Source organism: Pseudorca crassidens, chromosome 20 (genome assembly GCF_039906515.1).
Source record: "Pseudorca crassidens isolate mPseCra1 chromosome 20, mPseCra1.hap1, whole genome shotgun sequence".
NCBI lineage: Eukaryota > Metazoa > Chordata > Mammalia > Artiodactyla > Delphinidae > Pseudorca > Pseudorca crassidens.
In genome coordinates, this window is record NC_090315.1 from 58,578,072 (window position 1) to 58,601,961 (window position 23,890).

Genomic DNA, 23,890 nt, shown 5'->3' on the forward strand with positions numbered 1-23,890 from the left:
GTGATAGTTTCCTGAACAGGATTGTGCTGTATCTCCGTCCAGGTCCTCTTTTATGTCCACTCTTCATGTGATTGATGGTTACTATTTTAGTTTAATAAAAACTTATCTGGAACATTTTTTCAGATTGATGTTTTAAATATGAAGACTGTTGAAATTGCATTGAAAAGGAGAAAAGGGAGAAGTAAGTGTATATATTAAGTAAAATCTTAGTTAACTTTTAATGAAATCTAACTAGCCTTTTAGACTCCTTAATTTTGGATATTTGCATGCATATTAGATATTCATGTATGGAGTTCTTTTGTTTGTTAAAATGGGGCAGGAGAAGTTAAGTGCTTGAAACAGGGTTAGTGTCTGGGTGGGCCACTTACATGTGACCTTGGCAAATCCTTGGCTCTTGACCCTGGCTTCTTGAATTCTAAAATTTTTTAGGATTGTGGAAGTAGGATTAAATGAGAACATATTGAAAGCATTATGTAGGCTATGCAGATATAAGAAAGATTTATTACTTGTTTTCTTCACTTTAGGAAAAAGAAAGATATCAGAGAAGATAAAGCTTATATCAGGTTTTATTTTAGAAAATGAACAAGTTCAGCTCAATGCCATCTCTGTCTTTTGTGTTTGTTGATGTTAGCAGTTATGATTTTAAGAAATCTAAGGATATGAGCTGGGAAGTAGTGAAAGCTAGATGATATATTGTATTTCCTCAGGCAATAAAATGTATCTATGCATTTTAGAATTCTGTGGAGTAAGGATTGAAGTTTAGTCTTTAATGATTTAAAAAACAGTTAATTAGGACAAACATAATCAAATCCTATATTCCCCAAGTGCTAGTGTTAATTGAGGTTATACTCTGTGTACTATATTAATGATTCAAGTTTTAAACAATTTCTGTCTTGACTCACGCTAAAGTATGGTGGTACTTGCTGGGAACACCACAGGCTAACTGTAACTGTGCTCTTTGTGATTAAGAGTTTAAAAAACCCATAAAAGCCCAATTCTGTACTTTATAGCTTGTCTCAAGTGAGTGTGTGTGTGTGTGTGAGAGTTTGTGAGTGCCTGTTTGCAAGTAAGTGTCAGAATAAAAACTTGGGCTTTCCTGTGGTATGAAAATGGAGAATGTACCATGTATCAAGTCTAAAGAGCTGGGTTCCTTTCTCCCTTCGCTACTTAAACAGGCTTGATGGTCTTGGGCAAGTTTCCTCCATCTCATTGTGCCTTTTTTCAAAACTGTAAATTTGGAAAGCGGAGGATGCTTATTTACCTCACAGAAATGTTGGGAAGCCGTTAATGTATTGTGTAGTATTTCGTGTATACCAAATGTTAGTAGATACGAAGGATTTTGATAGTAAAGTTACATCAAACTTTTAAAAAATATTTATTTATTTATTTGGTTGTGCTGAGTCTTGGTTGCAACACGTGGGATGTTCAATTGTGGCATGCGGGATCTTTAGTGGTGTCATGCGAACTCTTAGTTGTGGTATGTGGGATCTAGTTCCCTGACCAGGGATCTAACCCAGGCCCCCTGCATTGGGAGCACGGAGTCCTGTTCACTGTACCACCAGGGAAGTCCCCAGACTTTTTATTTGCGGAAACTATATAGTTGTGTGTCATCAGTGTTTGGGGGGAGGTATGACAGGTGTTGACTATCAGAATCACATATGGTCCAGTAACCTGCAAAAGAGAAACACAGGCTAATTAACATGATTAGGCTGAGTTATCTTTCTCACTGTATAATTATTATAACACAGGGGGCTGGGTTATAATAGTAGTATCATCACATGGGACATGGACTGCTTAATGGGGGTGGTGTGTGGTTGCATTGGTGGGTGAGGAATGGTTATCTCATTCCACTGCATAATCATTTGTTTGACCGTTTATGTCAAAGATAAAATAATTGCACCTCATACCTTCACAGTTCCTTCCATGTGGCCATGGCATAAATTAGAACCCTGTCGTATAGTTTTTTGGCTATTAGGAACTTTAAAGTATTTTTTCTCTGCTTGGGACCAAGGGCTGAGAAACCAAATTTGAGAAATACAGGGTGTTAAAATGTAAAAATAGTCTGACTTTCTACAAAAGCATCATACCTCTCAACTGAGAGTTTTGATACCTTTTCTAAAGCTGTCTTCCAGTTGATAAGCCAGGGCAATTTAAAGTGAATTTCTCCAGCTGGGAACAATGTACAGTGTACTGACTGAATAAGCGTATTTTGAGCTCCAGTCGTGATCCTATTATACTGGTGTTCGAAAATAGGGAGAGAATGCTTATTGTTCTTGAAACTTTCCAGAAACTCAACTTCGGGCAACTCTTGCACCTCAGCCAGCCGTGGAATAAACAAGCCCAGGATGGCATAGTCCAAGCTGCAGAGGTGTGTGCCTGCATGTGTGGGTGTGTGTAGTGATGCAGAGCTAAGACAGTTACTCTCAGTGGTTTGGTGTCTTACTGGGATTTCAGAGGGGAGATTCAGGGTTCATGAGGGTCTTTTAGAGAGAGCACAATAAACAGTGGCAGCACCAAAACGATGTTAAAATAGTCCCTTCTTATTGAAGGGCCCAAGTATTGACCTCACAGTGTGATAGCACTATTTTCATACTGAGTCGATTTGATTTTGTATCTAATATAACTAGATTTCTGTTTTTTACACTGCTCAGTTTGCATTTGTGTGTGAGATTTTATATTTCTGCTGTGCTTTTAAAATTCTCTATTCTTGTAAGTAACTATGAGAACATTGAACACGTCTTACATTTTTATTCTGCTGTGTATTTATTATACCACTTACCACAGACTAAGGGGCATCTTACAAGGGACAGAGGTTCATTGAATTAAAGGCGCCATGTATGAGGCTATGGAATAAAAATAAAACACATTTTTTCTGTGCCTGAACTCCAGCATTCAGTAATTCCCACAGTTATGCACTTACCAGATTAGTAAATCAAAATAAATGTTTTAAATACACTAACAGAAAATGGTAGTATTGCCCTGGAGTGTGCCAGGTTTCAGATCCTGTCTCTACCACTCCCTAGAGTTTGTGGAAGTGCAGTGTGATTTTAAAAAACAAAGTAAAATACTTTGAGCACCTTACAACTGTGTAATTTTCATCACCAGGGGGCACGCTGGTATCACTGATGGAAGCAAAAAGGCAGTTCTGTGTATGGGCGTTTGCTAAACGTCCTGCGTGACTGCCGAGTGACACTACCCTGATTTGTGGCTTCCCCAGACGCACCTTTCTGCTCCGTGTGTCCATGCCAGCGGTAAATGCTGGGGCACCGGGTGTGAGCGTTTGGATGTTATGTGGAATGGTCTTGCGCTGCAGGTGCCAGGCCAAGTGCAGCCCACCTGGGCTTTGCCGTGATGAATGCTGGGGTGCCCCCGTGTGGTGGAAACTTGTGCTGCTCTCAAGTCCAGAAAGCGGTCAGTTCCTTTCAAATCTGCCTTTGTTTTCTTAGCTTCTTATTTGTCATTAATTCTCTCAGGCGAGAACTTTTATCCTGTGATTGTTGAATTGACTTAGTAAGTTTGACTGCAGAAAGCAGCTGAGGAAGCCACTTCAGTAGTTCCCAGACAGTCGTGGGCATGAGAATCTCATGGGTGCTCTGAACATCGCAGACTCCGGCACCCCATCCAGGCACCCGAGGCCATTGTACTGTGTGTGCTGCAGTGTGCAGACTTCGAGAAGTTCTGTGTTAGGATGTATCGATAATTGTTTTGTTCTTTTGTTCTGCTTTCAGGTAGCAATTATCTGTCCACTTGCCTTACCTCTTCCCATCCTAAACTTTCTCATCTCAAACATATCCATTTGAAACATTTGTAACTCCTCTAGGTATTATGGAATAGCTAGGAAGGAACATTTTGGTATACTCATGATACCTTCCTGCATTTACAAAGAGCTCAGACACCTGCTGTTTTGCTTTCTCTCTTCCAAACAAGGAATGTGATCACTAGCCCTTAATTCCCTTATCTAAGGCCTCCTGTTAAAAAGGGAGCCACGATTCCCAGGCTTTTCCTTCTCAGGGGCTTTGTCCACTCTCTGCCCCTGGGCCTGGTTCCTGCCTCTGGCTGAGTGGACATGTAGTGATGGTGAACGTCAAGCGCAGATGGTCACGAAGACTCTTTACTAGTGGATGGAGAAAGACAAGCACTGTTGCATTGGTGGGCAGTCTGCAACTCCTGTGAAATGAAGGGTGTGTCCTGAGCCTTTTATTGTAGTGGATTGACATGTCCATTGGAGCCCATTTTTATTTTTTGCCTCATTTTAGAATCTGTTTATTAACAATAAATGTTTGAAAGCATTTCAATGGTGTTTTAAAATGAAGATGTTTAATCTTACTGTCTCTCAGTCTGTGTTATTTTGTTAAAATGTCACGAGAAGTTGCATGGATAAAGTGTTTTAATGAAGGTTGCTTTAATGAAATAGCATGTTTTGCTATTGTTTTAACGATTGGTTGAATTAAAGTTTGTTTTCCGGTTCCCTGTGCAGCTTCCTCCGTACGGTGGAGCAGTTCTGTGTGGCGCACAGGCCGCTGGTGAGCTACCCGATGGTAAGCCTGAGCTCTCCTTCATTCCCTGGCGTGCGTGCGGGGTGGGCAGGCCCCCTGGAAGCGGTGTTCTGTTGGCCCATACCTTTTGGATAAGCGTTCCCTTACCGCTTGCTGCTTTTGCTGTGAGCCGTAGCAGATTTAATCACCGCCCCACTTTCTGTGCTTCAGAGTGCCGGACGTGCAAAGGTGAGTTAAGGGAACAGTTGCTCATTTCTGTTTTCTCCTAACAGTCCTCAGTGACACAGATACATATTCCTTCATAGCCAAAGCTCTTTGCAAAGGTTCTGAAGTGCGCTTTCTCTCTGAATGCGCTGGCTGCTGGGTCCAGAGCTGGCGATTCTCTGAGCCCGTGCTTTCTGCCTGGTTCAGTGGCAGCTCAGGTCTGTTGTCCTGCAGTCTGTGTTTATGTCACCAAGGCTCTTGGGAATTCAGGTGAGCTCTTCACCTCTTGGCCTGTTGTTATTGATTGATTGATTGCCTCTGTCCCAGACACTGAGCTGATCAGTGGAGATGGCCGTTGTTGAGATGCAGCCCTTTCGTATTATTTAAGTGCCCAGTGTTACTAACAGCAGGGGCCTTGCACACGTCAAACCCGTGAGACCATTTTTCAGTTTGCATTGTGTTAAAGGTTCTCGCTGGCCTTGGAGAAGCTAAAAGCCTAACCTTTTCTTTGAGAGCAGGGATTTGGTTCCCTGTTTCTTTAGCCTTGTCTGACCTATGAAAGGGTTTTATTATAGTTTAGATTTAAATATAAACCCTGAAAAGACTATGTAAACTTTCTGTCTATAGTAAAACGAGAAAGTGATTATATCTAAAATTATTAGCAACTTTGTAAGGAGCATAGGGAGAGGACAGTTCCAATGATTGCTTAGGACGACAGTAAACTAAGCGATGCTCCAGGGACCCACATGCCCTTGCAGGGCCGCCCAGCCTCCAGACTGGCTTTGTTATCTGTGGGTTGAGGTTCTCCCTATCTTCGTGTACTTGGCGCATAGGAGGTGTGCCACAGGTGTTTACTCAGTGCTTAACAGATGTCTCATTATTTTCCCTGTCATAATAGTCCTTCCGTCCTGGTCCAGGTAGTGGCCTCACCATCCTCCCAGTCGCTTAGGCTGGAGATGGAGGCTGCACCTCCCCCTCCTCCCCTCGTCTGACCCCCCCCAGTGCTCCAATGTCATTCGCCTCTAATCCATTTCCTTCTTCTATCTCTCTCTCTCTCTCTCTCTCTTGCCACATCCCTCCTTCTAGGCTGGCATCCTTGCTCAGTTACGCTTCTTGACTTTTTTTTAAATTATTTTTGGCTGCGTTGGGTCTTTGTTGCTGTGCGTGGGCTTTCTCTAGTTGCAGCGAGCGGGGCTACCCTTCATTGCTGTGGGCGGGCTTCTCGTTACGGTGGCTTCTCTTGTTGTGGGCTCTAGGTGCACGGGCTCCAGTAGTTGTGGCGTGTGGGCTCAGTAGTTGTGGCTCACGAGCTCTAGAGCGCAGGCTCAGTAGTTGTGGCACACGGGCTTAGTTGCTCCATGGCATGTAGGATCTTCCCGGAGCAGGGCTTGAACCCGTGTCCCCTGCATTGGCAGGTGGATTCTTAACCACTGCGCCACCAGGGAAGCCCCTTCTTGTTTCTTTTTCTCCATTCTCTCCTCTCTCTTCTTAAGTCCATCTTTTAACCCTCCAAAATCACGGCTGCTCACACTGTTAGTGACAGGCCAGCTTAAAGGCCCCTTTTCTCCAAGGCCTTTTCTGCTCTGTTTCCGTTACTTTTGTTTCTCCTGCAGTGCTAGCTCACTCTGCCTCCCTCTTTAGGCTGAGTTCAGCTGTGGGTGGCAGAGACCACAGTTCATCCGTTTCTGCGTTTAGCAGCTGCACAGTGTAGTATCTGCCGTGCTGTAGACTCTCAGGATGTTTTTTTTGTTTGTTTTGCGGTACGTGGGCCTCTCACTGTTGTGGCCTCTCCCTTTGTGGAGCACAGGCTCCGGACGCGCAGGCTCAGCGGCCATGGCTCACGGGCTCAGCTGCTTCGCGGCACGTGGGATCTTCCCGGACCGGGGCACGAACCCATGTCCCCTGCATCGGCAGGCGGACTCTCAACCAGTGCGCCACCAGGGAAGCCCTCAGGATGGTTTTGGATGAACACTTTAGAGGGATTTGTTCTATTGCCCACCATAGCCAGCGACTCACGCTCTTGGCGGGGGCCCCTGCACAGCGTGCCTTTTATACTCCTGCCTTTTTAAGTCAGTTCCCAAAGAGGGAAATAGCCCCTACCTCTCACCACCCACCCCATCCAGTTATCCTGTCGACTCCACTTACCTCTCTCTAGCTCCTGATCGAGGTAGATCTCTTTTCCCTGTGTCAGGAAGCATTCTTTTTGTAAAGCTGTGAGGCCTCATCTTACCCACCCTCTGCATGGTCATCTCCCGTCTTAAATGTTTGTCTCCCTAGTAGATGTAACTCCTTGAGGCAGAGACCTTGCCTTACCTCTGTACCCCACCCCCCTCCCCGATAATAAGCGCTTTGCACATAGCTAGGTGCTCCGTGATTGTTGAATTGACTCACTGAGAGTTGATCGGAGAAATCAGCCGAGGAAGCCACTTAAGCAGTAGCTCTCAGACCGTCCTGGGCATGAGAATCTCCTGGGGGCCTCTGAACATCGCAGACTCCGGGACCCCATCCGGGCACCCCAGGCCACGGTACCGTGTGTGCTACGGTGCGCAGACTTTGAGAAGTGATGTGTTAGGATGTAATTGTTTTATTTGAGCTGGTTTTCCTTCCCTCAACAACTCCACTGGCTGCGTGACCCGAGTGCTCAGGAGCTTCCAGGCCTTCCACCACTCTTCTGGCCTGACAGCTTGGGCCTTGTCCTGACCTCTCTGCCCTGGAGGGCAGTGCACGTGTGTGTCCACGACCAGTGTTCCTGAATAGGAAAAGGAACTGTTCTGGGTAGGAATCGGACTTCCAGGGATGTGGTCAGATACTTTGTTGGGTAAATGTTCTGATGACAACTGTAGCATATTGAAATGGTTCCGTTAATGTCACATCACATTCTAGAATGTTGTATGATACGATAAGATTAAGAATTGAGATGTGGAAGGCACTGTGTCTATCGGAAATAATCAAAATGTGGCACGCACTGCATGGTACAGCACATACTAATTTTTAGCGTGATTCACAAAGTACATCACAGTCTTCAGAGGGCAGCCTCCTCATGCCGAGTGTCCTTCACTTCTTCACGTACACCCATCTCAGTCCACTTAGCAGCATTGTACCCTTGAAACCTCACAGGATAGGGGATACCTGGAAGGAGACTGGACAGTTCACTTTTGGGTATAATAATAGAGAAATTAATTTCTCTGTGGTGATTGTTTTCAAAATAAGGAAACAGCAGATCAGCTCTCAGGGGCCAAAGGATTCAAATTGTCCTATCGGCGGCTTTATAGTAAAGCCTGCTGTTAGGCATAACCATCATTAGTATTCTTTTTTCAGGAACTTTTTGTTTGTCAGGCTGTTGTATTCCCCCTACCCCCAGGGCATGTGATATCAAAACAGATGGAGAATTAGGAAACTATTTAGGGCCCTGGCCCCTCTGTGGGGCTGTTTTTTCTTCTCTAAAAAGACTTCCAAAGTAAAATATATTCAGTTTTGTTAACAGAATATGATTATTTTGGTATGGTGATTTTTTTTTCCTTGAAATACATACCTTGGAAAAAAAGTGTGTCTCTTGTTCTAGACTTGGAGAAATCTTCAGTTATGCACGAAAAATGAGTTAAAAAGCACGTGTCCTTTCCTTAACTTCTAAATGTATAACTACTTCATCAGATGTAAGATGACATTAGTGCTTGGTGTCTATTGAAAGACTCAGTTGATTCTAAAACTCAACCTAATTTCTGAGATGTGGCCTATGGAAAAATGTCCATGTTAGAATGGATAGAATAGATGGTTTTCCATGTTAGAATGGATAGAATAGAATAGAATGGATAGAATAGATGGGGAGAAAGTGAAGGATTGCAAGGAGATTTTTAAAGGTTTGCAGTCCTAACTTTATCTTTTTGGGATTTTTGGAAGTACCTTCATTACCCATGGAGTTAATCTAGTATGAATTAATTTAGTAGAATTCACATGCACTCATGTAAGGCCATTTTTGGACTTCAGTTAAGGTTGTCAGTAGAGAAGATCCGGGAGATGGATAATTTGAAAGAGTGCTTTTGTGTGAATCATATTTTTGGAATTACTAAATTACATGAATTAGAGAAGCCATATATATATATATTGCATTGATTTTTAAGTCCCCATGTTAGTCATCTTGGTTTTTTAAAATTAAGTTTTCCAAGATACATATGCCCTAGTCTCACGCTTATAGAGTTAGCTAATAAAGTCAGATATCATTATTGAGGGATGTGTTTAGATAGGCAGAATATTATTTGCTTTCTATTATAATTTTGTTTTAATTTCTACCTTCTGAAAGTCTCCCTTAGCTACCCTGAGAGTGGAAAATAAATACAGGCTTCTGTATTTCATATCCCCAGGTTAAATACAATTTTGTAGTTATTTATTTCAGCAAATTATTTACTCAGCACAGAAATTAAATGTCATAGCTTCGTTAATTACTATAAGACTTTAGGTTTCATTTTCAAAAAGGCATAATTACTGAGACTTTTATAGTTTGTATAGCTGTGTTCTTAACTAATGGGATGTTTACTGATCATTTTCTTTCTAAACAGGGCAGGACTGTCAGAGAATTGAATTTGGTGTTAATGAAGTAATTGAACCCAATGACACTTTGCTGAGAACTCCCAACTACAGTATTTCAAGCACATTGAATCCTCAGGCCCCTGAATTTATCCTTAGTTGCACAGCTTCCAAAAAGATCCCCAATGACATCGATAAAGAAGTGAACTACAGCTCAGCTGACTGCCAGTACCCAGGCTCTGCCCTCGCCCTGGATGGCAGCTCTAACGTGGAGGCGGAAGTTTTAGAGAACGATGGCGTCTCGGGTGGTCTTGGACAAAGGGAGCGTAAAAAGAAGAAAAAACGCCCCCCTGGATATTACAGTTACTTGAAAGACGGCGGCGAGGGTGGTCCTTCCACAGAAGCCCTGGTCAATGGCCACGCCGGCCCAGCAGTCCCCAGCAGTGTAGGCACGGAGGATGTGGACTCGATGGGTGATGTGCCCCCCGTGGGGACACCCAGGACTTGGGGCAGCCCCCAGGACACCGCGGACTTCGTCAGCGACGCCGTGCCTGCTGGTTCTTTCCCCGGAGCCCTTGACAGCGGGGCCAGGACTGCAGGGCAGCCTGAGGGCTGCCCCGGGGCCAACTTGGAGCCCTCTCGCCTCCCTGCAGAGGCCAGCAGGGACACCCTGTTGAGGACAGCTGTGGCTCAGCCTGCCGTTGGGACCGATACTACTGAGAACCTTGGAGTCACTAACGGACAAATACTTGAATCCTTGGGTGAGGGCACGGCTGCCAATGGGGTGGAGTTGCACACTGTGGAGAGCTCGGACTCGGAGCCCGCCAGGGCCGAGAGCGGCGCCCCTCCTGCGGACGCCGCGGCCTCTGCAGCGGCCACCGCCCCTGCCGGTCACAGTCAGCCCGCCAAGTCGTGGGCCAGTCTTTTTCATGGTTCTAAGCCCCCTTCCTCCTGCGCCGCCCCCTCGCCTGTGGTTTCCATGGAAGCTAAGTATTCCCCTCCTGCCACATCTTCCCTGGTCTCTGAAAAGCAGGCCGAAGTCAAGGAAGGGCTGGTTCCAGTTTCAGAAGATCCTGTAGCCATAAAGATTGCAGGTATAGTTCAAAAGATACAAGTGTGAAGCCAAGATGGGAGCAGACAGGCTGGGCTAAAAACTTTGCTGGTATGTTGTTGCCCACAGCGGTAGTAGATTGATTACCCGTGTGTTAAGAGGAATTTCTGAATAATGCCTGTACCTTAAATTTTACTAAAAGTATAATGGTATATGAGCAAAATGGGGTGAGGAGGGGGTGTCGTGCCTTTATGTTCAGTGGAAAAGCCATGTCCATTACCACTTTTTTTACCAGTCCTTTCCTATTGACAAGTTACATTTCTCTTTCTTGCCTTTTGATCGAGTGACTGTGCTCCATTGTGTGACTGTGTAATAGGCAGCCCCATCTGTGTTCCAGCTGTTGTGTACCTTTGGTGTCATAATCCCTGATTTGGACTCACTTTGCATTGTTTCTTTATTTCTCAGGACATAAGAAAGTATTTGGGTTTTTTTCTTTTTAATGCCTATTTTGGATGGAGTAAATGGATTTTACTCAGTTTTAGCACACCAAGGCCAACTCTTGACAAGATGAGAAAGACGGTAACAGTTTGCCGTAAAGTTAATGTTTTATTCGACGTGCTGAGGCTCAGAAGTAGGACCAGTTCACAGTAAAACTATAAAGCTGCATGACTTGTGATTTTTAAAGTTAAAGTGGAAAGTCAGAAACAGAGGAGCCGTGTCTGTTTATATAGGTCTAAGAAGCAGGGGCTGCTCTTCAGGTTTCATTGTACCGAGGAGTTTACTAGTAACCACCTTTTCAGGTTTTTGCCCCTGAGCCGAGTTAAAGTTAGCTGTCTCACTTAGGCTTTACGTGATGTTTGCTGATATCACATCTTGGTATGCCTGACAGCGTTCATTACCAGGGTGAGGGGGAGGGCAGTAGCAAGATGCAAAATGCATGCCCTTTTATGAATGGCCAGGGCTCCATCAGATACAGAGCGCATCCTTTTGATGGCAGTAAGAGGACAGCAAGCAATACTTAAACATCTTTTCTTTGTTTTTGTTTTGCGGTACGCGGGCCTCTCACTGCTGTGGCCTCTCCCGTTGCGGAGCACAGGCTCCGGACGCGCAGGCTCGGCGGCCATGGCTCACGGGCCCAGCCGCTCCGCGGCATGTGGGATCCTCCCGGACCGGGGCACGAACTCGTGTCTCCTGCATCGGCAGGCGGACTCTCAACCGCTGCGCCACCAGGGAAGCCCTAAAAATCTTTTTTAATGAGCATTTTATTCCTTATACAGAATACATTATTTTGAATAATCTAGGTATCTGGAGTTCTCTTAAAATGAGAAGTTAATTGATAGATGAATCACCATTTTGGGCTTTAAAGTGATAACTTTTAGGTTATTTGGGTGAATTTTTTATTATAAATATTAAAATGCTATTAATGTTTTATTATTATTAAAATGTGTGCATTGCAAGGGAAAGCTGTCAAGGTCAGGAAAGGGGAGTAAAAGCCTTTGAATAGATCATTGTTAAAAGTTTATTTTTAGTCTGTAATGAGAGATACGTGGTGTGACGCTTTTAAAAACGTGCGTTCTGAGTTTAGTCAGAAGGCATTGTAATTCTGTTCCTAAAAATTGCTTCACAAAGGAAAAACCTCCCATTCCTGTGAAATTTTCTCATTCTTTATTTAAAATAAGAAAGAAAAGATTCATTTTAAATGTTTTAAAGCATTCTAGTCATATGACTTTAAATGTGGTTTGATGCGTAGTTTGCCGTGTATGTTAAAATCTAGTTGACCTGCTAAAATCTAACGTTAACCTGCTTTCTAAAACACTGTGAAGGGAATTCCCTGGTGGTCCAGTGGTTAGGCGCTTTCACTGCTGGGGCCTGGGTTCCCTGGTCGGGGAACTAAGACCCTGCAAGCCCCACGGCACGGCCAACAACAACAAAAAAAGAAAAGTAAATTAAAATGATGTAAAAGTAGAGGCTCTTAGTTATTTGTATTAATGGAGAGTGTTGCTACAATTTAATCATGTTTGAGTTGATGCAGTGTGTTCCTCCCATTGCTGTGGGGGGGACCCCCGTTTATTTTCTTAATTCTATTTTTGATTAGGTCAGTTGTAAAGATGTTTTAATTATCTGAGCAGAAGTGTGGTTCCTTTTAAAATACTTCATTCTTTTGAGCCTGGTTATCGAACCTTAGAAATATACAGTGTAGTTGCTGACAGTTTTCAGTATTTCATGTTGTGAAATAATGCAGTGATAGTCGTCACTCTTGGAATCATACCGAGCTTAGGTAAAGAGGATTGCTTGGAATTTTTTCTTCTGTCACATTCTCCTCCTGAGAGGTTTTACTTTATAAAAACGGTAAGGTAGGTTCAGTTTATTGTACAGGTCACTACCACAGACTCCCCCTAAATGGGCACGCTTTTAAGCGTAGGCCCACTTACTTTAAGCGGTATTTAACTGTGTGAAATTCTAGCTCCATTAAAAGATCTGTTGATGTTGGTTATCATAGAATTTGACTTGCATTAGCGTCTAAGTGGTTCTACTGAGAGAATAATTTTTGTGTTTATCATTATAGTTATTGACTTTGGGGAAAGAAAGAGGAGGGAACAGCCGCTCAGATAAGTTCACTCTTTTCTGAGTTCTTAGAGTAATATCAGTCTCCACAGCCAGTTTCTGACCCCAGGGCCGTTTATTCTGGATGTCTGCATTTCTGGATCGTCTGCCCTGTCCTTAAGTCTGTGCTTAACAAATGCCAAATAGTTTCTGTATAACCGCAAGTGAAACACAAATCAACTGTAAACAAAGAATTAGAATCACATAAAGCCTTTTGAAATGAAGCAGCCAGCTTTCAGTTACCCACGGTAACTGGGTTACCGTTACCCACGGTCTGTTTACCCATTGCTGTAATGGCTTCTGCTTTTACCTTTTTGGTGGCAAGGCCGTCTTCCTGGTGTCATTTGTCAACATTTTTTTTTTCATTTGCTGTTTTTCTTAAGTGTAAACTCTTACTTAAGAAGGAGGTGGAAGGGAAGAGCACTTACACTGAAGCACCAAATGCCTTCCCTAACCTCGCGGGGAGTATGAACCTGCACAAGAGGCCCGCGGGGTCCGTGTTTCAGTGAGTGGTTTGTGTCTGCGAGGGGATATGTGCCATTTTTCAGTAGGAATAACTGAGCTAGGAGGTGAGCAGAAGAAACTTGAAAATCTTAATTCTTATAGCTTGTATTGAAAGCAGTTGCAAAACTTGAGGCACACCCCTGTTGGAGAGTAAGTATGACAAATACCAGAAAAGTAGGAGTGATCTCTGCCTGTGCTCCCTCCATTAGCTCAGGGTCAGAGTTTGAAATGAAACATATCCTTGTGATGAACATTACACTCTTCCTGGTTTTTTACTGAGGATCACTTGTCCTATCCCAAACCTAAATTGTATCAAATGCTTTCGAATCACAAATAGAGCTGTTTTGTATTTTATGTTTTGCATCAGTGTATTTTGGTTTAAAGGAGTGTAAATAATGGTGGGCGAGGAGAGAGACTAGGCCAAATGCCCAAACAGAAGGAGTTAAAATTCCAGTGTAAGAGAACTAGGTAAACTGAGGTCGTAGAAAGCTTTAAAAAAAATTCTATTCTGTGGGGGACTTGAGGTATCTAGTAATGTCATTTATTATGAATTTTGGTAAAACACACTTAGTAGATGATTTTGCACAGTTTTATACCTAAAAATTGTTGCTGGAGAGAGCGACAAAATCACTACAAGTTGGATCTGCTCAGAAAAATGAGTTCCTGGGTCTGTATTTATTGTAAACAAACATATACCCCGATTGATCTTTGTTTTAGTGGTTTATAAATCACATTTATATTCAACACTTTCCCTGTTCTTGGGAAATAATTCTCCAACATTTTGCATTTTCTCTTCAAATTCTCCGAAGCAGCACAGGCAGTGACCATGCAGCAGGCCCTGAGCTGAGGAGGTCCAGCACCTGTTTGCAGAAGTCACACTTGTGGGGTGAGAGTTCAGTCCATGTCTAACTTGATAGGTGTATGTCCTTGCTAATATTTCTGTCATGTCTCTTTTAAAGAACTAAATGGACACTCCTCCACTTACAGAACATAAGTTGATCTATAGCCAATGGGTAGTGGTACATTTTGGTCACTTTGCTGTCCTCCAGCTGATTAGGTAACCAAGATAGCGTGTGTTCTTCCAAAGTGACGTAATGAGGAAAAGAAGAACACTTGGAGAATGTTCTGGACAGTTAGGAAGATGACAGAAAAGCAGGTCGGCAGCATCAGAATGTCAATTACGAGCCGGTTATTGAGCCTTAAGAATCAGTGAAAGTTCTGCAGCTTGCGTTTTCATGGATTTTAAATGATAATATGACCTAAATGCTAATTTTAGGAAAACAAAATTTGATGCATAAAAATATAAGAATAACCCTAGTTTATATGGACTTAAAAGTTTACAGTGCCAGTATTGCCATTGCGTTTATGGATCATTTCATTTGAGTGATTTGTGGTTATGTATGCGGGCTACTGTATACGTCAGTGTTCGAGCTGTTACGAAGATGAAGATAATGCTTTCAGTTTCATATCTTTTATGTGATACGCAGTCATTCTGGCATTTTGTGCCATGCCTATAACGTCATTCCGGGGCAACCCTGCCAACTACTGTGGAAAAGATGGTTTGAGGAGGCCACCTTCGTAAAGTTACTGTCTAAACAGATCTGAGTAATAAATTATACCAAGAACAATGGATTGAAAAGAAGGCCTCTGGGGGGAAGGTTTGTTACTACAGTCAACTTCTGATAATTTGCCCTAAAAGAAAGTAAAATAGAAAACCAACAGTGATGACTTGGGACCATAGGTCAGATTTAACGGTTCAACCTCAGGAAATACCCCACTCTCTGTCTTCTTTGGCTGCCCTTCAGTGCTCATTGGACTTTAGCAAAATCTAAATGGAAACGGTGATGATGTTATTATAAAAGGAACTTAATTAAATAGAGCCAACTGTTATACCAAAAAATTAAAAGCAGTATTCCTACTCGCTTGTCTGCATTCATGAATATTGACTTCTGAAATACAGCAGTAAGACTCATTTATTTTAGGAGCATTCAGTAACAGGAATGGAGATTGTTTACAGGAATTAGCCTTGTCTTTGCACCGGTGCTGCTTGACTGGGTGGGAGAAGAGGAGCTTCGGCGCTCCGGAGCACGGCGGACTCCGTCAGACGTTAGCGTCTGGCTCAGTTTGTGGTCCTTGAAATTCTTCAGGGGGAGGAACGCTCAGTGTACAGTGTGTTATAAAACTGAACATTTAAATTGTGTGGATGTTTGGTTTTTAAGAGAAAATCTTAGGCAATAAGATATTTACTCTTAATTTTTTACAACCTTTCATTCCTTTTGAAATGTGACTTTATTAATATACTGTATACTCACAAAATATTCAAAACTTAATTTTAAGGAATTGAAGCAAACATTTCTTTTTGGAGAACTGAAAAGTGTTGGTTCTCTCAAACTCTTTTTTTAAATATAAACTTATTTATTTATGTATTTATTTTTGGCTGCGTTGGGTCTTCGTTGCTGCGCACGGGCTTTCTCTAGTTGCGGCGAGCAGGGGCTACTCTTCGTTGCGGTGTGCAGGCTTCTCATTGCGGTGGATTTTCTTGTTGCGGAGCACGGGCGCTAGGCGTGTGGGCTTCAGTAGTTGTGGCTTGTGGGCTGTAGGGTGCAGGCTCAGTAGTTGTGGCGCACGGGCCTAGTTGCTCCGTGGCATGTGGGATCTTCCTGGACCAGGGCTCGAACCCACGTCCGCTGCGCTGGCAGGCGCATTCTTAACCACTGCGCCACCAGGGAAGCCCCTTGCTTCCCCTTCGAGAGTGGAGTTGGCCTGTCATAAATGATTGTTTTTAGTTTAACAGGATATGCATCCAAAGCACTTTTAGCTACGTATAAAGTTATTTTTGAGTCTGTGAAAACAGATGCATGGAAGGGAAGTTTCAGATAGATCTTGCATGCCTGCCCCTGATCATTTTCTTTCTGTTTTCCTTCAGTGTCTGTATTGAACAGGAATTGATATTGTCAAGCCAATTCCCCTCCCATCTTCACCCCTGCCCCCAACCCCGGGAGACTTTGCTTCCAGTATCATCAAGAAAATTGAGGTTGCTATTTCATTTCTTTCCCCACCGTAAACTGTGGTGAGTCTGCCCTTCCCTAGCTTCTTCCGTCCTGCGATCCTGGGAGGCCCTTAGTGACCCCCTTCTTTTGTCTTACTCCTCAGCCAGGCTCCTGGCCAGGGGAGCCTGCACGAGTGGTCTCCACTCTTGCTTTCCTCCTTGAGGCCCTCGAACGTGCTTCTGCTTCCACCACTGATTCCAGCCGCCCTGTCCTCCTAGATCACCATTACGGATTCTCCTTAGCCTGTCGCTTGGACGTGGGTGGTGCTCAGGGTTCCGCTTCTGACCCACTGCTGTCAGAGTGTACAGTTCAGGCCCCGAGCTGCAGGGTCGTGTGTGTGTGTGTGTGTGTGTGTGTGTGTGTGTGTGTGTGTGTGTGTGTGTGTGTGTGTAGATATGTTACGGTCTGGTCTGTGAGTGTCAGTGTACCGTTTACTGGTGTCTTCCGCGTACCTTTTTATCTGAGCCTCTGAAACTCTTAAAACTGAACTCCTTACTTCATCCCTGCCCAAAGCAGGAAAGAACCCGCTTGTCCTGTTGCATTTCTCCTCTGGGTGGAAGGCACCATCACCCCAAGCTGGAGACGTTCTCCTGGTACCATTTGCTGTCACAGGCCCCTGGCCACCTCAGGTTTCTCCAGTTCTTGGATAGGGCAGGGCATCCCCACCACTGCCCCACCCAGCTTAGCCTGCACTGTGTGGTCCCTTCTTCACTGGTCTGCAGGCCCTGCTACAGCAGGGCCACTGCTCAGTCATCTCTGCACCTGCAGGTCCTGGTGCCCAGGCAAAGCTTAGCCAGTTGCAGCATGTCATTTATCAGAGGTCCTTGTGTTAGGAAGGCAGCTGGTTTTGAGTTGTATGGTTATGTGAAAGCTTAATATTGTTTTCAGATAGAAAAGTACTATGGCAAAGATTCACAGGTGTCTTGGTGGGGCGTCATTGCGGACTGATGCTTGTTTGAAAATGCACAGATGTTTTGCAGAGTAACTGTGCGAAGTAATTGCCATTCTGTGACACACGTCGGAAATTATGGGCTGTTGTGATAAAATGGCTCAAAGACGGATGTAAAAATCCCCGGTGAGAAGAAGATCTTCAGCTTGTGGGGAAAAGTTAGTATCAGAAACCTTAGAGTAAAGGACCTTAAAGCAGAGTCCATTGTCTCCTGAGAGCAAAGAGCCCGGCTTCTGGGACCCAGGCTCGTAGGTCAGCGCAGTCATGCACCCTGCACCAGTTCCCTAACCCCTCTGGACCTAAGTTTTGTCACCTGTGAAATGAGGATGATAACGGTGTCTCTTTGACAGGGTTGTTAGGTCGATTATGAATAATACAGACGGAGCTCCTAGCGGTGTCTGTGCGGGGTGTCAGTCACGTGGGCGTGTGGTTCAGTTCTGTATCTCATCTGTTCCTCCGTGAAGGCCCAGCGCTGTGCCCCGTAGTGAGAGAGACGAGAGGACCTTGGCAAGCTTAGTCTAACTGAGCAGATTCCATGGGTTCTCTTGGGTCGCTTATGTTTCCCTTTTTAATAAGTGGGGAAATTATTCTCTGTGCTTCCTCAGTCAGAGGCGAGAGGGCATTTACCCTCACAGGAGAGAGGGAGGGAGTGTGTGTGTTGGCATTAGAATCTTGCAAATTAATTTCTTCATTTAATTCTTAAGTCTGGCATCTGCCAGTGCAACTGTGTTTTTCGGGAACAAAGGCTCCTTTTGTGTGAGTGATGCTTTGGGTGGCGGGTGCGGATGTCAAATGCGTGCTCCCCAGTACACAGCCTAAAAGTGACGGGGGGGCTGTGTCGTGTGGCCGCAAGTCATGGATTTGGGCACCGACTGTGCTGCCTGGCTCCTGTGAGGTCACAGGCAGGCGCGTTAACCCTGAGCCTCTGTTCCTTTTGGTGAAAGCGGGATGGTTGGTGGTACTCTGGGATCCCTGAGGATTAAACGCAGCGAGTTAACGTTGTAAGTTGTAACGCACTTGCCAAGAGTAGAAGGTAGCCAAACATTGTGGCTGTCACTGTTAGAGGATTCGTAAGGGACGTGGGGAGACCTTGTTACAACATTTCTAAAAAGAAAAAGGGCCAGTTACTTACCAATATTTAAAGCATTCTTTTGTAAAGATGGCATTTACAGCTATTTTAAGACTATGGGGAAGAGTGATGTCAAAAGGTGAATCTGAGGATAACGAAGCTTATTTCTAAATGGAGTAAGGGATTTTAGTATTCCGAGTGGGACTTCTGATGAAAATACAGTTCAGTTAGTAGGAGATCATTGTCCCCAAAAGAGGGATCATCATTTGCTGAACAGTCACCGAACACCCACTGTGATGTGCTGGGCATCCAGACGTGAACGAGACGGGTCCTGCACGGAAACACCTTTCTGGATGGTGTCTGATTGAGGAGGCCTGCCCGGCTGTCAGTGTTAAAAGAGCCTGTATCTTTTAAGTCTGTTCCCGAATACTGTTACGTCGTTTTTTAAGCCCTTTCTGTTTCTTATTAAAACAGTCTTTGTGCTCCCTAGTGATATTATCACAGGAAGATAAATAAATGTCATCAGTGTTTGGGGGGAAATAGTTTTGAAAATTTTAATCATTAAATAATTATGTGATGTTGAACGGAACGAAGCTGTAACAGCCTGCCTTCGCTTTGGATGTGACGTGTGCTCTGTTGAACAGGGTCCCCCTCCCAGGGCAGAGCGTGAGAGTTGTTCACGAGATGCCATTAACGTCTTCACTGTGCTTCCCTCTTTCAGAGTTACTGGAGAACGTAACCCTGATTCATAAACCAGTGTCACTGCAACCCCGCGGGCTGATCAATAAAGGAAACTGGTGCTACATTAATGCTGTATCCTTCTCAGAGGCTGTCCCCCAGGCTGGCTTTCTGCAGGTTCCTCTTCCTTGGGCACATTCGACTTAGTTCCGCTTCTGTGGGGTGTCTACCCCACATTTTGAATCCAAAACCTCGATTTCTTACTGCTTATTAACTGGGCTATTCGTGACCAAAAAGAGAGAGATGATTTGTTGACCTGTGACGGACAGAATCAGGCAAGTTTCTCATTAAAATGGTCCTGAATAACAGGGCAGAGTGACCGCTTAAACTGGAAATCCTGTGTTAATCGATTTGATTATCTTGGTTGAATCCCGTTCTTATTTATAAACGACTTGGATGTCACAGGGCAGTTATCCCCGGGATTATTTGGTTTATCCCCTTTGTGTTTACATATCTAAGTCGTTCCGTGTCCTTGGCTTGCGTAGTTTTATATGCTCTTGTGTTTTACATGCCTTTCCCCAGTTTGGAGCATCGGTTTTATTTCCTTTACGCTTCCTTACTGCCATCATGTAGACACTGCAGGCACTGGTTGCTTGCCCTCCGATGTATCACCTGATGAAGTTCATTCCTCTGTATTCAAAAGTGCAAAGGCCTTGTACGTCCACACCCATGATAGATAGCTTGTAAGTAAGCTGCTGAAAATGTGTTGAGGGGTGGGCTTTCCCCCTCTGATAATTAGATTCAAATGGCAAAGTTCTTGATCTCCTGCAAATGAATCCTGTAATTCTATTTTTTTTTAAATGTGCTGTTCATGATTTTCTATGGAAGTTAACCAGAAATGGAATTGGAACATGGTTTAGCTGTGTTCTTTAGATTCAGTTGAATAAATTTTAGTGTTTACCAAATTATATCACTTGAAATATACCAAAAACTTATGTAGAAAAGATTTACGAGCTCACTAGCTATTACAGCATTGGTTATCTAAAGTTTGCTGTCTTCATACTAGGTAACATTCTACTTAGCCATCAAGGCTTTTTAGTAATAGTATGTCTTCTAAAAAACAAGTACTAAACATTTTTTCCCCCCCGTGTCTAGTGTTCGGCTAATGAATGAGTTTACTAATATGCCAGTACCTCCAAAGCCCAGACAAGGTGAGTAAAAGCGAGGGTTCCGATGCCATTACATTTTGGGAGGTGTGGAGTCAGGTGACTGAGTTTGAGGAATTCAGGCTTGCTGGAAAAAAAATGTCTCTTTACGTGCAGGTTGCTACACCTGTACTGTTCTCAGCATTGGGCGGGTGTTGGGGGGAGTTGTGATGAGTATGCCTTTTGTCATGTTAAGACTTCTTCAGTTGTAAAGATCTGTGTCCTGTTTCCGTTGCAGCTCCTGGGGATAAAGCCGTGAGGGACGTCCGCCCGGGAGCTGCCTTTGAGCCCACGTACATTTATAGACTGCTGACAGTTATCAAGTCGAGCCTGTCTGAAAAGGTTGGGGCTGCCGTTGCGTAGCCAGCGTGACGCTTGTGCCTTACCTGTTGCGTATTCAGTGCCTGCCCTCTGCTTGCACTGCGGCGATTAAGTGGGTGTTCAGTGGATCTAGGCTTGCTCTGGAGTCAGTTGCTAGGATGAATTAGAGTATGGGATGATAATGATGGTAATCAGAGACAACTCGTGTCATTTACTGTGACCAACCACTGCTGTAAGTTCGTTCCATCCGTTAACTTACTTAACCCTGTGAAGAAAGTGTGATTAATGTCTGCTTGTTCCATTTGAGAAAAGGGAAGTCACTGTCCAAGGTCACAGCTAAGAAGTGGCAGAGCCTGGCAGCGGAGTTAGCTCCTTCACTTCCACACGGACTGCCCTGCAGCAGGGACGGGGGCATTCAGGAGTGCTGCATCTTCTCCACGCTCCCTCGGGGCTGTCATTTTTAATCATACACTTTGCTGCTGAAGGCATGGGGCCAAGGGCCACGGAGGTCTTGAAAAGGGCCCTGACGGCGTTCAGGGTAAATCAGGGGCAGCCTTTGCACAGTTAACCGGAGCGTTTCTTTCCTCCCTGGCAGAGTTCGTGATGAGTCAGTACAAGCAATTGAAATGATGCTAGAAAAGGGGAATTCTTTAGGAAATATTCAAGAAAATTGTGTTAAAACTGACTAAAGTAGTATTGTTTGCAGCCCCTTTGTTTCGAAGAAGAGGGAATACTCAGGGCACTGCAGCAGCATACCACCAGGGGCTCTTCATGTGCCCATGGCGTAGCCTTTGCTGTTAAGCTCAGGATTTGGGGGTGTTGCTAGTGTTAGGAAGGCGGGCATGGAGTAAACGGTGCCCTCTGCTCCAAAGAGCACCTCGTCCAGGAGGGGAGTTAGTACTTGAAGTACTAAGACAGATGAGTGTACAGATGCTGTACAAGCCAGGGGCGGGGCCCCGGCTCAGGGGGAGCAGAGGTAAAGCTCAGGATGCTTCTCGTGGCTGAGCAGCGCTGAGATCCCGCAGCTTTCGAAGTTACATTACTTGTGGCTTGTTGGGGTCTGCAGGACCACCCTCAGGGTTGAGGATTCGCTAGAAGGTCTCACGGGACTCAGGAGCTGTTACCCTCAGTTCGGATTCAGTACAGCCCAAGGACACAAAGCAAAATCAGCACAGAGTGAAGACTCGGGCAGCGTCTGCAGGAAACCTCGAGACTCCTCTCCGGTGTAGTCACACAGGACGCACTCAGTTCCTCCCACAGCAGACTGTGGCCGCTGTGTGGCTTGTGGTCCACCAGGGAAGCTCCTCAGCAGCTCAGTGTCCTAGGGTTTTGCTGGGGGCTGGTCACATAGGCACCCTGCCCTCTGCCTCGCACAGACTCCTGGGGGGAGAGCCAGTGCTCAGCACAAACCACACTGTTGGCACAATTGGGCACGCTCCCTTTTCAGTTCCTGGAATGGCGGGAGCCCTCCTGAAATCCAAGTCCCCGGATGCCGGCCAAGGACCAACCCAGCAAGCAGGCCTTTCCCAGCACTGTTAACTCTTTTCTGCATCTTGGGCTGTGCCAGCCTCTGCCCTTTCCCACAGACACACTCACACCACACAGCCCCGTCCACAGCTATGGTTCCATTGGAGCAAACAGATCTACTCAGAGACCGCAAGCAGAAGAATTTGCAGATCCTTGGAACACTCACGCCGTTATGCTCCAAAGAACGAAATATGAACCAATCATGATACATTATATAATCAGATGAAACCAATGTAAGATTATACAACTAGTGTGTGACCATATTGTGTGATTCATCTGCGAATGGTTGTGCTGATGTGTATGTGTAAAGCAGGCAGCTAAGTCTTTAAATCAATAGAGTTTTTCACGTATAATTTGGGTCCTTTCTCCTATGGTTGCCCATCATCGAAAATAAAAGGAGACATACAGGGCTGCTAATTTTACAACTTGCAGTGTGAATGGTAACCCCCGGGGTTGTGCATTCTATTTCATTTAAACAAAAAAGCAACTTATAAAATAACTTTTTTATTATAAAGGTAACGTATACTTATTGTAGAAAATTTCGAAAATACAGAAAAGCAAAATTAAAAAGAAATCCCTGTTTTATTGCTTAGAGATATTTAATCCTCCCCCGCTCGCACGCCCAATCTTCCCCACTTCACACATCTTAACTGTCCAAAAAAAATTCATGTGATTTTTGAGAAACACTTTATGTTAAATCTTACTGAAAATTTAAGAGAAGGCATAGTTTGTATATGCAGGTAACACATTCCGTGCAGGTGTTGAAGAGTAATTGGTTAAGATTAACGTGACCCTGTTTGACCTTCTCAGGGTCGACAAGAAGATGCTGAGGAGTACTTAGGCTTCATTCTAAATGGACTTCACGAGGAAATGCTGAACCTGAAGAAACTTCTCTCACCAAATAATGAAAGTAGGTTATGGTGTGCTTGCTACAGAATTGGGTAGAACATTTTCTTAAGAATTATTCTTAAACAAATGCTGTATATATGCTCATATAGTAAGCTGCCTTTCCCCCCAACAGTCATTCGCCCTTCAAAAATCACTTATTTACTCATTATGATAACTAGTTACTTTTACATTGCTTATTGTGTACCATTGAGAATGTTGTGTTTGTATATTTCAAATACATAAATGTATTTCCAGAACCTCTGCTTTTTCCCCTTCAGTTTGTAATTAGGAAAATGATTACACGTTTTCCCCTTCAATTTGTAATTAGGAAAATGATTACACGTAGAGAAAAACTGAAAGAATAGGTCGGTTACCTGCATAACCACTGGGTTCCACAGTTGCTACCGTGTCGTCCTTATTGATCTCTCTTTCTCCTTCCCCAGCCCCCCATGACATTTTCCCCCAAGGGATTCAAAATCAAGTTGCACATGGCAGTTTAGTTCACCCCAAATGGTAAAGCATGGGTCTCCTGAGATAGGGGTGGCTCTCCCACATGACCCGAGTTCCTTCGCAAATGATGGAGTCCGACTGCAGTTACACAGTAGAGTCGGCTTCCCCGTCCCACCTGAGTTCTTCTCCAGGTGTCCCACGGCATCTTCTGTCGCCGGTCACACCAGCAGGGAGATGCTGTAGCATCGCACACATTGCTTTTGTCCTCAGTGTAGAATACACCCTGATCTCACTTTAAAGCTCCAGTGGACAAACCTGTGGAGGTGGTTTATGTAGAACTTTTGTTTTTTGCTCTTTGTGTAAATAGTAGCCT

The 23,890-nt window shown here is 44.4% G+C and overlaps 1 protein-coding gene across 1 annotated transcript in view; it reads left to right on the forward strand.

Annotated features, from left to right (window-relative positions):
- The window catches only part of USP10 (ubiquitin specific peptidase 10), a 69,495-nt gene that overhangs the window by 33,571 nt on the left and 12,034 nt on the right, over nucleotides 1-23,890 (forward strand). Inside the window, exons 3-9 of the mRNA XM_067720660.1 lie at nucleotides 4,478-4,538; nucleotides 9,254-10,315; nucleotides 19,170-19,261; nucleotides 19,760-19,869; nucleotides 20,282-20,337; nucleotides 20,570-20,673; nucleotides 22,990-23,089. Of these exons, the coding sequence (XP_067576761.1) occupies nucleotides 4,478-4,538; nucleotides 9,254-10,315; nucleotides 19,170-19,261; nucleotides 19,760-19,869; nucleotides 20,282-20,337; nucleotides 20,570-20,673; nucleotides 22,990-23,089 (1,585 nt within the window). The remainder of the gene's footprint in view (nucleotides 1-4,477; nucleotides 4,539-9,253; nucleotides 10,316-19,169; nucleotides 19,262-19,759; nucleotides 19,870-20,281; nucleotides 20,338-20,569; nucleotides 20,674-22,989; nucleotides 23,090-23,890) is intronic.